A 12,535-nucleotide genomic window follows, 5' to 3' on the forward strand; every position below is an offset into this window, starting at 1 on the left:
ACGTGAAGCTTTTGTATGGAGCTTGAAAGTATTCTGATTTGTTTCCTATTGAGGATCAATAATAATAATAATCAATTTGTTGGTTACATTTTGTTCATGTATTTAACTTTTATTTTTTATGTGGTGATTTTATAATAGTAAATCCATTCTTACCACTCCTGACATGAAACTGAATTAAGAGGCGTTATGTTTTTTATCAATCTTCCATATTACACACATCAGATGAATGAGTGAAATGACGATCACATCTATCAGTATGGCTTATTATTGCTTTTAAATCACATGTTTTTATACTTCTATGTTGTGACTTTTCACCATTAGCTTACACCTCTTTAAATTATGGCTCTAAAAAACTTTCATACTCAAAAATTCAGAGTTGATTTCCCATGGCATGGCCCCTAATTGTAAACACTTCTGACAATAGATGGAATGATCATTGTCAGTCACGCTTTCGGTTTTGAGGTTTGATAAAATACATAAGATCGCACATTAGTGTCATGTTAAGAGTGGTTATAAACAAATTTATTTCACTATTATAAGATCATCTCATTAAAAAAAAAAAAAAAAAATACGGTAGCAACATGTAACTAACAAACCCATTAAAATTATTTTGATAGCCATGGCTCTGTTGAATAAAACACACAATATTGTAGCAATCTCTGGGGAGGGATTAAAAAAAAACATTTCCTGTTTGGCTTTATGATCCCAAAGAGAAAAAACTTTTTGTTGACAATATCAAATTAGCAACTAGGATTTTTAGTTGATTTTTGAGATTGTTGACTAATCTTTGACAGCCCTACTATCGATTCAAATTTATTTAAAACAATTCTTGATTTTACTACAGTTCCCCATACAGTTGTAAATATAAACTTAAAGGTGTTTCTTTGTTTTACAGATTGTTAGACAAATAGAGGACGACCTTTTAAAACTCAAGCCATTAAATGGAAGATGGATGTTCTACAAATCAGCAGGTTTAAATTATTTTTTCTTTAAACATGGATTTTGTACTTTTGCATACAACAGCTAGTTTCAGGTGGGGGTGGTCAGAGAAAACTGTCCCTCATACCAATGGATACAGAGGGATACAATGGCCAGCAACTTCGGTCTGCATCAAATAATGGCACGCTAGTACTGTTTTTGGTGCCGCTTCAGGAGGACATGGACATAGACCCACTTCCCTTTGATGCAGCAGAATTTTCCAAAATGCCTCGGGTGCCTTGTGTTATATGCCAAACAACTATGCCACTACAAATGCTGGCACTGCATGCTGGAAACTGCAAACCAATGTCTGATGTGAGTTGTGTATGTATTTTTCAGTTGTGTATTTTAAATCTCTTCAGTCAGTTGTTTTTCTTTATCTTTAAATTATAGGTACAGTTTCTTAAAGTATGCACATATGAACTAATCCAAAACATGTTTAATCTAATTATTGAATTATACATTTTTGTTATCTTTTTCTCATCAATACAGTTTAACTATAACATAAAAATATATTAAACAGCTATCAGATAGCAGCAGTTATTACAAAGAAAAAAAATTAAAGTTTGTCTTGCTTATTACACAAAACTTAACAAACATAACTAAAATAACCAGGGCTAATTAACTGACCATATCTTTTGGACAGTAACTTTTATTTATTCATTATACAAATAAATAAAATGTTTGCTTTATAATCTGCCACTCCTTAATTAATTGAGTTCTGGCAGAGCTTACTGACATACAAATTAATGTTCTGTGATACGCAGCACTCACAATTATGCTTTGTTTTTGTTTTATTTTCTCCGAAAGAATGCTAAACTTCAAAGGTTGGGTCATTGTTAGTGCATTATGAGTAACATGGAGCCCGACGGATAGTGTACTTCAACTTTTTGTTAATTAGTTATTTATGTTTCTCTTTTTTAGTCAATTCTGGTAAAAAAAATGTGATAATTGAAAACATTTTTGAAGGCTACAGATCATTGATGGCGTCAACGATCGCTAAAGTAGCTTAGCTTCCACAGACGTTAGCTTACTGCTAACAGGGAAATGTGAGAAGAACGTTGTGGCCTATAAAAACAACTGAGCGCATAAAACATTAAACAATCCAGACAATGACTCAATCAATACATGAAGACAGTAGATGTTAGTGTTGAACATAGAGGCTACTTGACCACCGAGATGGGCCGTCATTCTTCTCGTGACTCTCTCAGTCTGACTGCCTTTGATTTTTCCGGAAGAAAAAAAACAGTGCCCCCTACTGGTCGTTCCTGTTACGCATTTTGTATCAATTCGGTGTCTGAGAATAATATACTTTTAATATATATATTAGCGTTTAAAAGTGAACGTCATTCTCAGATAATAATTTTTATTTTCCTTTAAAGTTTTTTTAAGCCCAGCTCCACCCACTGAAGGAAATGGCGTTTAGAAGGGAAGGCTGATAGGAAAATTCTAACGACCGAGCATTCCACTGGTATTTAAACGCAGCAGTTACGGACGAATTTGTGAGACGTGAAAACAGTCTCACGGTAGATCCGTGCGTAACTTTGGCTTCGTGTGTGCTTAACAAGGGATTCGTGCGTGTTTTTTAAAGATGTGTGTGTGTGTAAGTAGTTTCAAACTGATGTAATCTTAATTTGTGCATACGTAAATTGCATTTTGTATTTTTTTTCATTTTATATTTTTTTAACTTATACACAAAACGTATTATATGAGCAACAAATCACGCACAAATCCTAATTTACGCACACACAAAGCAAGAATATGCATAGACAAATCCTAATTTTCGCACAAATCCGACTGAGTCTAATTTCTCTCCATAGACTCCTGCCTCACTGGGTACCCCTAATCAACAACAAATAACACAATGCAGAGTCTTCGGGGTAGAGGTGTGGATCCTGCACGGAGTGGGTTACATATACATTGTGGCTATGCTGCAGTCTCCTACTTTATAAACATTAACAATAATATGAAATAACATTTCTTTATAGATTACTTTTTTTCTATATGTTTTGAGTTTAATATGAATTATACAGCAGTTTTTGTCACCGTTTTCAACCCTTTATTATGTAGAGTAAATTCTTAAAAACTCAGCCTAAGCGAAAAAAGAACCGCCACCCCAGCAGAGAAGACTGTACCATGTGGAAAAAAAAGACTGACCCCTCCACCTCAGTTGTCACGTCACTGAGTTTCCTGTAAAAACAAAATATCCAAAGCCTTATCTTTAAAAATATCTTTAATTGCCCTCTTTTCCGTATCCCTCCCACCATTAATATTTAAAGAGCCTGCCCTAACTTTAAGTTTAGAGTGAAGGAGGAAAAGTGAAAGAAACAACAGTAAAGAGATCATCCACACACACCCAGTCATAACTTCGTCAACGTTTCAATCGATTTCTTTATTTTCAACCTGTTGAAACTTTTACCTTTTGCAGCCTTTAACTATTTACGAATAGTAATCACATGTTTCTTCAACCTAAACAGTTTCTTCTCGTCAAGTGTATCAAGATCAACCAATTTCTGCAGAGTTAGTGAAGTCAGAATTAACTTTTCTAAATCCGAAAAATAATCAGCCACTTTAACCGGTCTACCAAAAGAATCCTCAAGGAAATGATTGATTTCCTCAAGGGAATATATATCAGTCAACATCTGGGACTCTGCCAGAGATGCACAGTCAGTCAGAATCCAGCTCCATGTCTGTGGCAACAGGAAGAGGAATAACAGCAGAAATATTATCAGTAATGGCCAACTGTCCATTTGGTGGAGTGATCAGAAACACTAACATTCTCCATACTAACATTTACACCACCTTTTTTTTTCTTCTAAGAATGTATCTGACATTTTTATTAAGTATTGATCCAGAGAAGGCAATCACACATGACTTCAGTGTGGGGTCACAGTCCCAGGTGGTTGTGACGACATTCCAGATCTGACTTGCGGCCGCTGTGAGATTTGACACCCTTTTCCTCCTGCCTGATGGTTCCTCTGTTCCCAGTAGAGGACAGGAAAGTACCTGGCCCGTTCGGTGCGCAGTCATGGTCTGATATCTCCTCCCAATGGCCCTGGCCCAATACTTTGGATGTCGTAGCTTTCTACTTCAAACCCCGCAGAGAAAGGGTGTTGCCTGGCCTCTGGGCTCAGGATGATCATTCTTCTTCTTGGAGGGACCAGGATTGACTTTAGTTGGTCAGAAGTCAAGCTCTACCAGCGATAAAACACACAGACCTAATGTGCTGTGACTGGTTCTAAATCGATGGTCAGGGCCGCTGGGAGGCAAGGGACCTTTAGGGCCGTGGAGACTGATCCCACAGCGATCTTCACGTACTGCCTTGAGGACTTAAAATAAATTGCCAAGACTAAGGAATAGTACCCCGGAGCCAGGGCGTCTGCGGGGTCGAACTTCTTGTAGTCCTTAACTGGCATTGTGTCCAACATTTACACCACCTGCAGACTCCTCCTGAAGTTTTGAGGCAGGAACAACAGTGTTGACTCACACATTAGCGTCACTATTGCTGCTCTGAGCAACTCCAGAGCTACAGCCTTCACCAGGGTCTGGATCAGTGGAAAGGGCAGATACACCCACAGAGTCTGCAGTGGCGAGCCCCTGCGGGAGGACACATCAAGAGTCTGAGCAGAAGAGCTCAGAAACATGAACACCTGTCTGCGGAAGGACTGCACATGTTTCAGCTTCTCACTCCTGCACCTTAAACCCACAGTTCAGAAACCAATGGCAAACTGCACATAACGCTGCAGCTCTTTCTCCAGAGCTTCGTTGGGGATGAACGAAGGAACACCTGAAACGATGACCCACGTTGGCAGCACCGCGAGCGGGGACACCTGCAGGAACTCTCTGCCCACACTGACGCTACACTAGATCAATTCAGACACTACACGTTCCTCCGTCAAAAAAACAATCAGTTCTTTATTCATTCGGGAGGCACAAGTGATTTTAGCATGACCTACCAAGTCCCCCACGGCCAGGAGAACCATCTCCACAGAGACCCGTTTGTCGGGCTTGATCAACTTGAGTTTTGAAAAGCTCCTCTCTGCTTGAGCCACAGTGACTGGCAAGGTGAATGCAATCCTGAGAGCAGTCCAAAAGTTAGGATAGATTTCTGATAGATCCTTATCAGTCATAAAAGTGATAAGCTCAAGGAGACTAGGAGTCGTTGATGGCAGGTTCTTGATTTCCTGAACAAGCTCTCTGCTGTCCAAATCCCAGTTCCCTTCATAATGCAGTATGTCGCCTAGTGCCTCGCATTGCTCTGTCAGCTCCTCATTTGCAAGGCTTGGGAAATTGGTCAAAACCCCAAATTTGTTTTGTACAACTTCCAATGTGGAAAACCTCTCCGTGATGGCTGACAAGGCTTCATCAACAACAACATTGAAGAATTCAACCTCCAACTTAAGTGCATCACTGAAAGGCTCATCATGTGATTCATATAAGAATTGGCACTTTGTGTGTCTTATCCTTTTTTGTTTCAAAACAGCCTCCACATTTATTTCCTTGCACATTTCTTTGGCTGCCATCTGTGTATTCACCAAGCCATTTGCCCTGTAGCTCTGGAGACTTTGCTCAGTCTTCTTCAAAAGACTCAGAGCTAATTCCACATGCATATTTGGGGACTGCATGAGTTTGCTGACATGCTGTATTCCAGATAGAATGTCATGCCATACAACCGTGCAGATGTTGAAGCAGTACACCCCACCTCTTCAGACAAAGACGACAATCGGCAGAGTCGAGCAAAGCCCAGGCAGGCAGGCAGGCAAGATTTCAACAACACATCACTTCAAAACACAATAAGAAATATAAAAGCCAAAAACCACGACATGCACTAATGCAGCAAAAACACAAAATGAATGGCTTAGAAATGACAACTGTAGACGACTATACAAAAATTAATCAAGAAGAGTCTGGTCTGCCGATGCATGCTTCAGCAACTTGTTAGGTCCCATTCTGTGTGAAGTCAGCAGGTGCCCCTTCAAGATGTGACGAAACAGCTGCCTTCTGTCCCTCGTCCTCCCTTCCTTAAGTTGTAATGTCCTTGCACAGTAGACGACAAATCTCCCCACAGCTAGAACCAGATCTGCCAATCTCCATCCCGGTCGCCGTCTATCCCTCTGCACTCCAAATAGAGAAGCCCATCTCCAGTCGTTTTCCCCAGTCCACTCAAAGGCACACCTTGTCCTCACAATGTCTCACTTCCTGTAAAAAGGGCAGGACAACAGGGCATTCCATAAAAATGTGTTCCAGTGTTTCAGGAACAGTGCCACAGTCATACCGTTCCCTGTATATTTGGCGCAGGACTACATTGGAATAAATCTTCCTGTGGCGTAGTCTGAAGTCCTTATTACACACCACATGTGCAAACCGACTCCCCTTCAGACTCCACCAGATATCTGGCATATCCTTACCTGGGAACAAGGACCCTCTTCAGCCGCAGGCACTTTAGTCTCCAAAGCCGACACCAGCTTGTACCAGCAACTAGATTTAAAATTGCTCACATCTCTTGGGGCATCGTCCTGTAAGATCTTAAAACCGTATCGAGACACCCGAGGGCCAGACGTCCTCACAATAGCTTACCACTATATGGGAAAGGAGGAAACAACTTTTGCATGTGCCTGTCGGACCCAGCGCCTCCCGCCTTGGCCCAGATCCCTACAGAACCGCCCCAGGATGGTTGATGGATAACACAGTCCCACATCAGTCATGATGTCGTTTATTAGAAAACAACCACTTTCCTCCAACAATAGGCTATATGCACACGGAGGTGATGACGTACTTCCGCTAAAATCTCAGCCTGCTAAGCCATTTCCGCTCGCGCTGAGGCGATTGTTTACAAAGCGATATAACAGCAACTACAATATGACTAGTAAGAAAACGTTCAAATTTCAGCGAACCATCTATAGTACAGCCGAGCATTGCTGTGTGCCTCGGTGTCAAGCTTCGAGCAAGTACAACAGTTTACTTAGTTTTCATACATTTCCATCTGACGCGGAAATCAGGCGAAAATGGCTTGTAGCTATCTGGAGGGACAAATTCACAGTTACTCCCCATACCCGAGTATGTAGGCGACATTTTAACAAGGATGATGTTCGTGAGCCCTTATCAGAGACGGGGAGGCGGCTATTAAACAAGGGAGCTGTCCCAGCACTGTTTGAGTGGAACAATTTCACCCTTCCCACTTCACGACCGGGGGTGTGGGAGAGGAGAGAGCGTCCGCCTCCGATGACGGAGGATGACGGCGACGCAGGCGAGAAAGCTGATATCCCTATGGACCACGACTACGCTTCGGCTTCAGATCCTGCAGTTGTTGATTTAGCCCTTGATGACAACATGTCTCTCAGAGATGAGATTCTCAAGCTGAGGGAACACGTCGAGAAGCTGACAATGAATCAGCGCTTTGGAATTCATCGTTTTGCTGCCTCAGACAAGGACATACGTTTTTTCACAAGGTAAGATATCAGATTGTTCTGTAGTAACGTTACTTTTGCAACAACAGATATAGTTGTGTGTGTGTGTGTGTGTGTGTGTGTGTGAGAGAGAGAGAGGGAGAGAGGAAGGCTAACAGAGTTGTATATTTGAAATGCTTCCAAGTAATATCATAGTATACACTGATATAATATTTAAATGATTATATCTGAATTGTATTTATTTAGATTTGCATCCTATGACCTGCTGATGAGATTCTGGGCCTTAATAGAACCATCACTGCCAAATATGGTCAGTGTGACACAAGCACAGAGAGGCACCTTTACAGAGCCAAGTTCCACTGTAGTAAGTAGTTATTTACATGGCCCATACAATAAAACTTAAAGGGATAGTTCACTTCAAAATTAAAATTCTGTCATCATATACTCACCCTCAAGTTGTTTCAAACCTGTATGAATTTCTTTCTTCTGCTGAACACAAAGGAAGATATTTTGAAGAAAGAAAGAAATTCACTGAGTATATGATTTTCATTTTGAAGTGAACTATCCCTTTAACAAAGATCAGGGCTAATAGAGGTTGAGAGAAACATAACGCAAATTGTTTTTCTTTTGAACAGACTCGTTTCCTGCAGCCCATTGATGAGATGTTATGTTGTTGTTATGTCATGTTTCTCAATTACCTGGCACTGGGTTCAAAACAGCGTGATCTTGCTGACCGGTATGGAGTCCACCAGTCCACAGTCAGTCGGATCATTACAACATGGAGCAACTTTCTGTACACTGTGCTAGGGTCTGTGAGGATCTGGATACCAGAGGAGAAAATAAGGGCACATCTGCCAGCTGAGTTTAAGGACTATGCAGACACTACAGTCATCCTGGACTGCACAGAGCTAAGGTGCCAGTGCCCTTCATCACCTCTTCTCCAAAGTGAAATGTTCTCAGCATACAAGTCCCACTGTACTCTCAAAGGGCTGCTTGGAGTGGCTCCTCATGGGGCGGTCACATTTATTTCTCAACTGTACGCTGGTTCCATCAGTGACAAACAGATCACGCGTGAGTCTGGAATTCTCTCCCTTTTGAGACCTGGAATGGCCATCATGGTCGACCGAGGTTTTCTGGTTGATGACCTTGTACCTTGCAAGATTTATAGGCCAGCATTTCTCTCTGGAAGATCCCAGATGTCTGTCTGTGAGGTCAGGGAGATCCAAGCAATTGCACGCCTCAGGGTGCATGTTGAGCACCTCATACGGCGTGTTAAGGAACACAAGTTCTTTGACACAGAGATTCCACTTCGGCTTTTTGGCAACATTAATCAGCTGTATACTGTTGCATGTCTTCTGACGAACTATGAAAACGGGCCTCTTGTAAAGGCTTGGGCAAAGAAGCCAGAGTAGCAGCAGTAGAAAAAAATACAAATTAATAACCTATGACCATTTGTATAACTACTTTCTTTAAATGTACCTTTGTAAATTACTTTGTATAAATTGAATTTTATAATTAATGTTATGTATGCACTGCTGTACATTGCACACACTCTTTGAATAAAGAACTACTGAATTATTTGCATGTTATATGTACTTTACCTCACCAATGCTTTTAAGCCATCTGTAATATAAGAATAATACTTTCATGCACAGTGAATTTACTGAATAACATTTATTTAGGGCTCCCAATTTACAAACAGTTATAAAATAATATTTTTAGGTAACCAATTATCAAAAAAATTAATCGGAAGAACATGTAACATGTAATTTAATAATAGATTAGTATTAATACAACAAGAAACATAGTAATACAATTAAGAAAAAATATAAAAACTTGAATCAATATATATGTACAAATATTTTGAAATGGATTGAACTAATAAGAGTTACTGCCAGTAAGAGAAATGGAGAAAAGAGAAATTAACAGCACTCTATAAAGAAGTGTGACAGGCAATCAGAATCTAATTATTTAGGGAAGCAAAGAGGTAACAATAAAAATAAAAAAAATCAATTTTTACTTTCATTGTTTTGGTGATTTCATTCTCTCTGGGAATCCTCTGAATAAACATGTCCTCCTGTGTGTAGACAACAAAGTCACACCAGTCTAAACCAGAAATCAACATCTGGCCCTGGATTTGCCAAAAGTAGGAATGAGATTTCCTTAATGTGTGTGTGCCCTCACTGATCTTAATATATGGGCAGTCAACATAGCTTGCAACATTGGGGCATTTAATTTCAACAAGGCCAAACACTGTCTGCCCCTTTGGATCGTACACAATGCCATCAGGTGATGACCCCATGCAGGGTGCATCAGGGTGGATAAGAAAGCCGCAGGGATAGTGGTTAACCTCCCTTACTCTGCAGTACTCCTCTACTGCTGCAGGTTGCATGTCAAGCCCCCTCCTCATGTCGGCAGTCTGATGGCTAGGTCTCAGAAGTCTTTTGGCAAGATTTTCAGCAGAGCTCTGTGCCCTGGTGTGACATACCTCTCTGAACTTGGAGGAGGTGATGCGGGGCCGCCTCAGTTGGAGCCACTCGATGCAGGAACTCTGCTCTTTTGTGCTGTTGGCAATTTTGTGTGCGTTCTCTAATGTTGTTTCCAGGGACATCATGTGGTGCTGCTGATGTTCAGTGCAGACAAAAGAGCAGGTAGCGGGTCCCAGCCTGTAACCCTGAAGTGGCAGCTGTGGGGGAGAAGGAGCATCTGTGTGGGGACAGGTTTTTGGAACTCTTTTTGCTGGCATATGATAGGATAACACACTTCCTTCTTGCACTTTTCCAAATGCAGAGTCAACCAGAGGAACATTAATGTCCATAGCCATAGTTGTTATCAGTGGAGCCACATCACTTGGAACATCATGGTAGACTTCATCCACCCTGAGTGTGGAAAGTTCAGGCAGAGCTGAACTGACACCCTTATACAAGTTGCTCCTATGGAAAAAACAAAATAATGGTTTTTTTTTATTTAATTTTTTAAAATGAGCCATAAAGTAAGTTACATATAAGTTGAATGAACAAAATAACAAAAAAAAAAGCTTTATTTATTTAAACATACAATGTATCATATGATGAGATTATTACTTTATCTGAGGTCTCACTGATTACTACAGAAAATGCATTACTACTATATTTGCACTTGGGAGCACTTTGACTCGGCGCAGTAATATCCACAGAAATATCCTTTTAGGAGTGATGATATTACTGCGCCGAGTCAAAGTGCTCCCAAGTGCAAATATAGTAGTGTTCCCAAGTGCTATTCTGCCATACATTATAGTTATCCAGAGCAATTAAGTGCACGCACAGAGACGAGAGAGGTATGCATCAACTCATCTTAGTTAAGGGAATAACATAGTTTAATATGAAAAAACAGTGGAGTGTCCCTTTAATGATAATAAAAATAATACTAACCTAATGCCTTCCATCAGTTTTCGTTCCTTGGGTCTGGCTGAAAGAATCACCATGTCATTTACAAGACCAGGTTTAACACCCTGCATTTGAACAAAAAAGGTTTTCAATAAACACAAACATCCATAAATAGAAAATTAAGTAGAAAAGTACCCTGTTAAAAACATTAGTTACCATGGATCTTGGCTTATGCCACTTCTGTTCAGTCTCTGTGCAGCTGTGTGTTGGGGGAACAGAGGTCATGCTAAGCTGGCAATAATGTGCAGTCTGGTACAACAGTGCTGCCACATGATTACACACAGCTGTACCTGCCACACAGGTACACTGGCAGCTTTGTAGCTGCACAGGACGGGCATCCCCAAGCACAATCTGAAAATACACAAATCTGTTATAATAGAATAAAAGTGCAGTTTTTTAAAAAGAGAATACATGAGTACAGTGAGAATGTTTAACAAAACAAACAAATTTGAACCATCGACATATAATTATTAACTACTAAAACAATTAATAACTACTAAACAATTTGTATGAGCTAAAATTGTAGCCACAATATTATTTATATTATTATTTATCTCACTTTACTCATCATCCCCAACAGTGGACACAGAACGTGTGTCAATGCAGTGACAAAACGGAACTCAGTTTCTGTGAATCCCAGTGATTAGCGTACATATTTAAATATCGATAAATATTCCAACACACCAGTGTTATTTATGGTATGGTAAATGAAATTTGTCTTTAAAATAACCTTTAGCATTATTAGATGCAATGATTCACAGAAACTTTGATCTGCCAAACGTAACCTGTCTCATGAACCATGAACCATGAACCAATCTGCGCTGAACCTGCAGTATAACTTTCTCTTACGCTTAAGCTGTGAGGCTTTTGGCTTTTCCTCATAGATCTGTAGCACTCAGCCCTAATCGTTACCTCTCCTGTGCTTGAATCCTTGTTTGAAACTGACATTGACAAAGGCGTTAGGAAAATTGGCTGTGATTGACACATAATAGTAAACATAGCCTACGCTGCACCTGCTGCGCTAGCACTAGATAGCATGCATGCTATGGGCATGTAAACACAGAACACGTCCAGATCTTACCTTCAAAATTGTGGATGTAGCTTGACACATACAATTTGAAGCCCTTCTCTTTCTTGGTTGTCGAAGTGTGACATAACTTTTGTATGATTCGACTCACGTCGTTGACCGTTACCTTTGGGACATCTTGAAGGGACCGAGTGAAAAATGCCATAGTTGTTATTGACGCTATATGCGCCGTCGACGCCGGATGTAACCTGGCTGGCCGACTTGGAATGCGGAAGTGAGTGTGCATATAGCCTATTTGCACTGTAGAGGAAAACCAGCATGCATACTGTCAGGATTATGAAAAATCGGCTGACATAGGATCTGAGGAGTGGTGGAGATGGTCTGTGTGACACACCGTCTGACCTTCTTGCAGGCAGAGAGGAGCTCTGCGGAAAAAGGGTCCAATTCGGGACACGCTGACAAAAACAGCAAGCCCCAGACGAGTGGCACGCGTGAACCAGCTGATCACATAGTCCTTCCAAAAAGGTGTCTGGCACTCATCCAGCAGACGTGTCACCAACCTCACCCTCAACGCCGACTTCCTGGCACCCAGCTTCAAACCACCTTTCTGGACTGCCCTAGACAAGGTCTGTCTGGAGATCTGGTTGGCCCTGGACCCCCAAATAAACCCAGACACCAGTTCACAGATGAGAGTTTAA

The 12,535-nt window shown here is 40.8% G+C and overlaps 1 protein-coding gene across 4 annotated transcripts; it reads right to left on the reverse strand.

Moving 5' to 3' along the window:
* Positions 1 to 9,137: 9,137 nt before the first annotated feature.
* LOC111946278 lies at positions 9,138 to 12,129 on the reverse strand. Of its 4 annotated transcripts, XM_023966332.1 has the most exons (5): positions 11,660 to 12,079; positions 10,967 to 11,161; positions 10,796 to 10,875; positions 10,149 to 10,318; positions 9,138 to 10,071 (listed from the first exon to the last, which is right to left on the reverse strand). In XM_023966332.1, the coding sequence occupies exons 1-5, from the start codon at positions 11,807 to 11,809 to the stop codon at positions 10,016 to 10,018; spliced, it is 651 nt and encodes a 216-aa protein (XP_023822100.1). In that variant the 5' UTR covers positions 11,810 to 12,079; the 3' UTR covers positions 9,138 to 10,015. The 4 variants fall into 4 exon arrangements, with proteins under 4 accessions (XP_023822100.1, XP_023822099.1, XP_023822098.1 ...); XM_023966331.1 differs by having other exon boundaries at positions 9,138 to 10,318; positions 11,892 to 12,129; XM_023966330.1 differs by having other exon boundaries at positions 9,138 to 10,318; positions 11,723 to 12,079.
* Positions 12,130 to 12,535: the final 406 nt, after the last annotated feature.

Source organism: Oryzias latipes, chromosome 18, assembly GCF_002234675.1.
Source record: "Oryzias latipes chromosome 18, ASM223467v1".
Taxonomy (NCBI): Eukaryota; Metazoa; Chordata; class Actinopteri; order Beloniformes; family Adrianichthyidae; genus Oryzias; species Oryzias latipes.

Bases quoted from the DNA above. Each gene is read 5' to 3' on its own strand.
- LOC111946278 (XM_023966329.1), bottom strand. From the start codon at position 11,809: ATGTTTACTATTATGTGTCAATCACAGCCAATTTTCCTAACGCCTTTG. The intron at 10,876-10,966 runs GTAACTAATGTT...GTTCAAATGCAG, and splicing joins GGCATAAGCCAAGATCCATG to GGTGTTAAACCTGGTCTTGT. The intron at 10,319-10,795 runs GTTAGTATTATT...TTTTTTCCATAG, and splicing joins AAACTGATGGAAGGCATTAG to GAGCAACTTGTATAAGGGTG.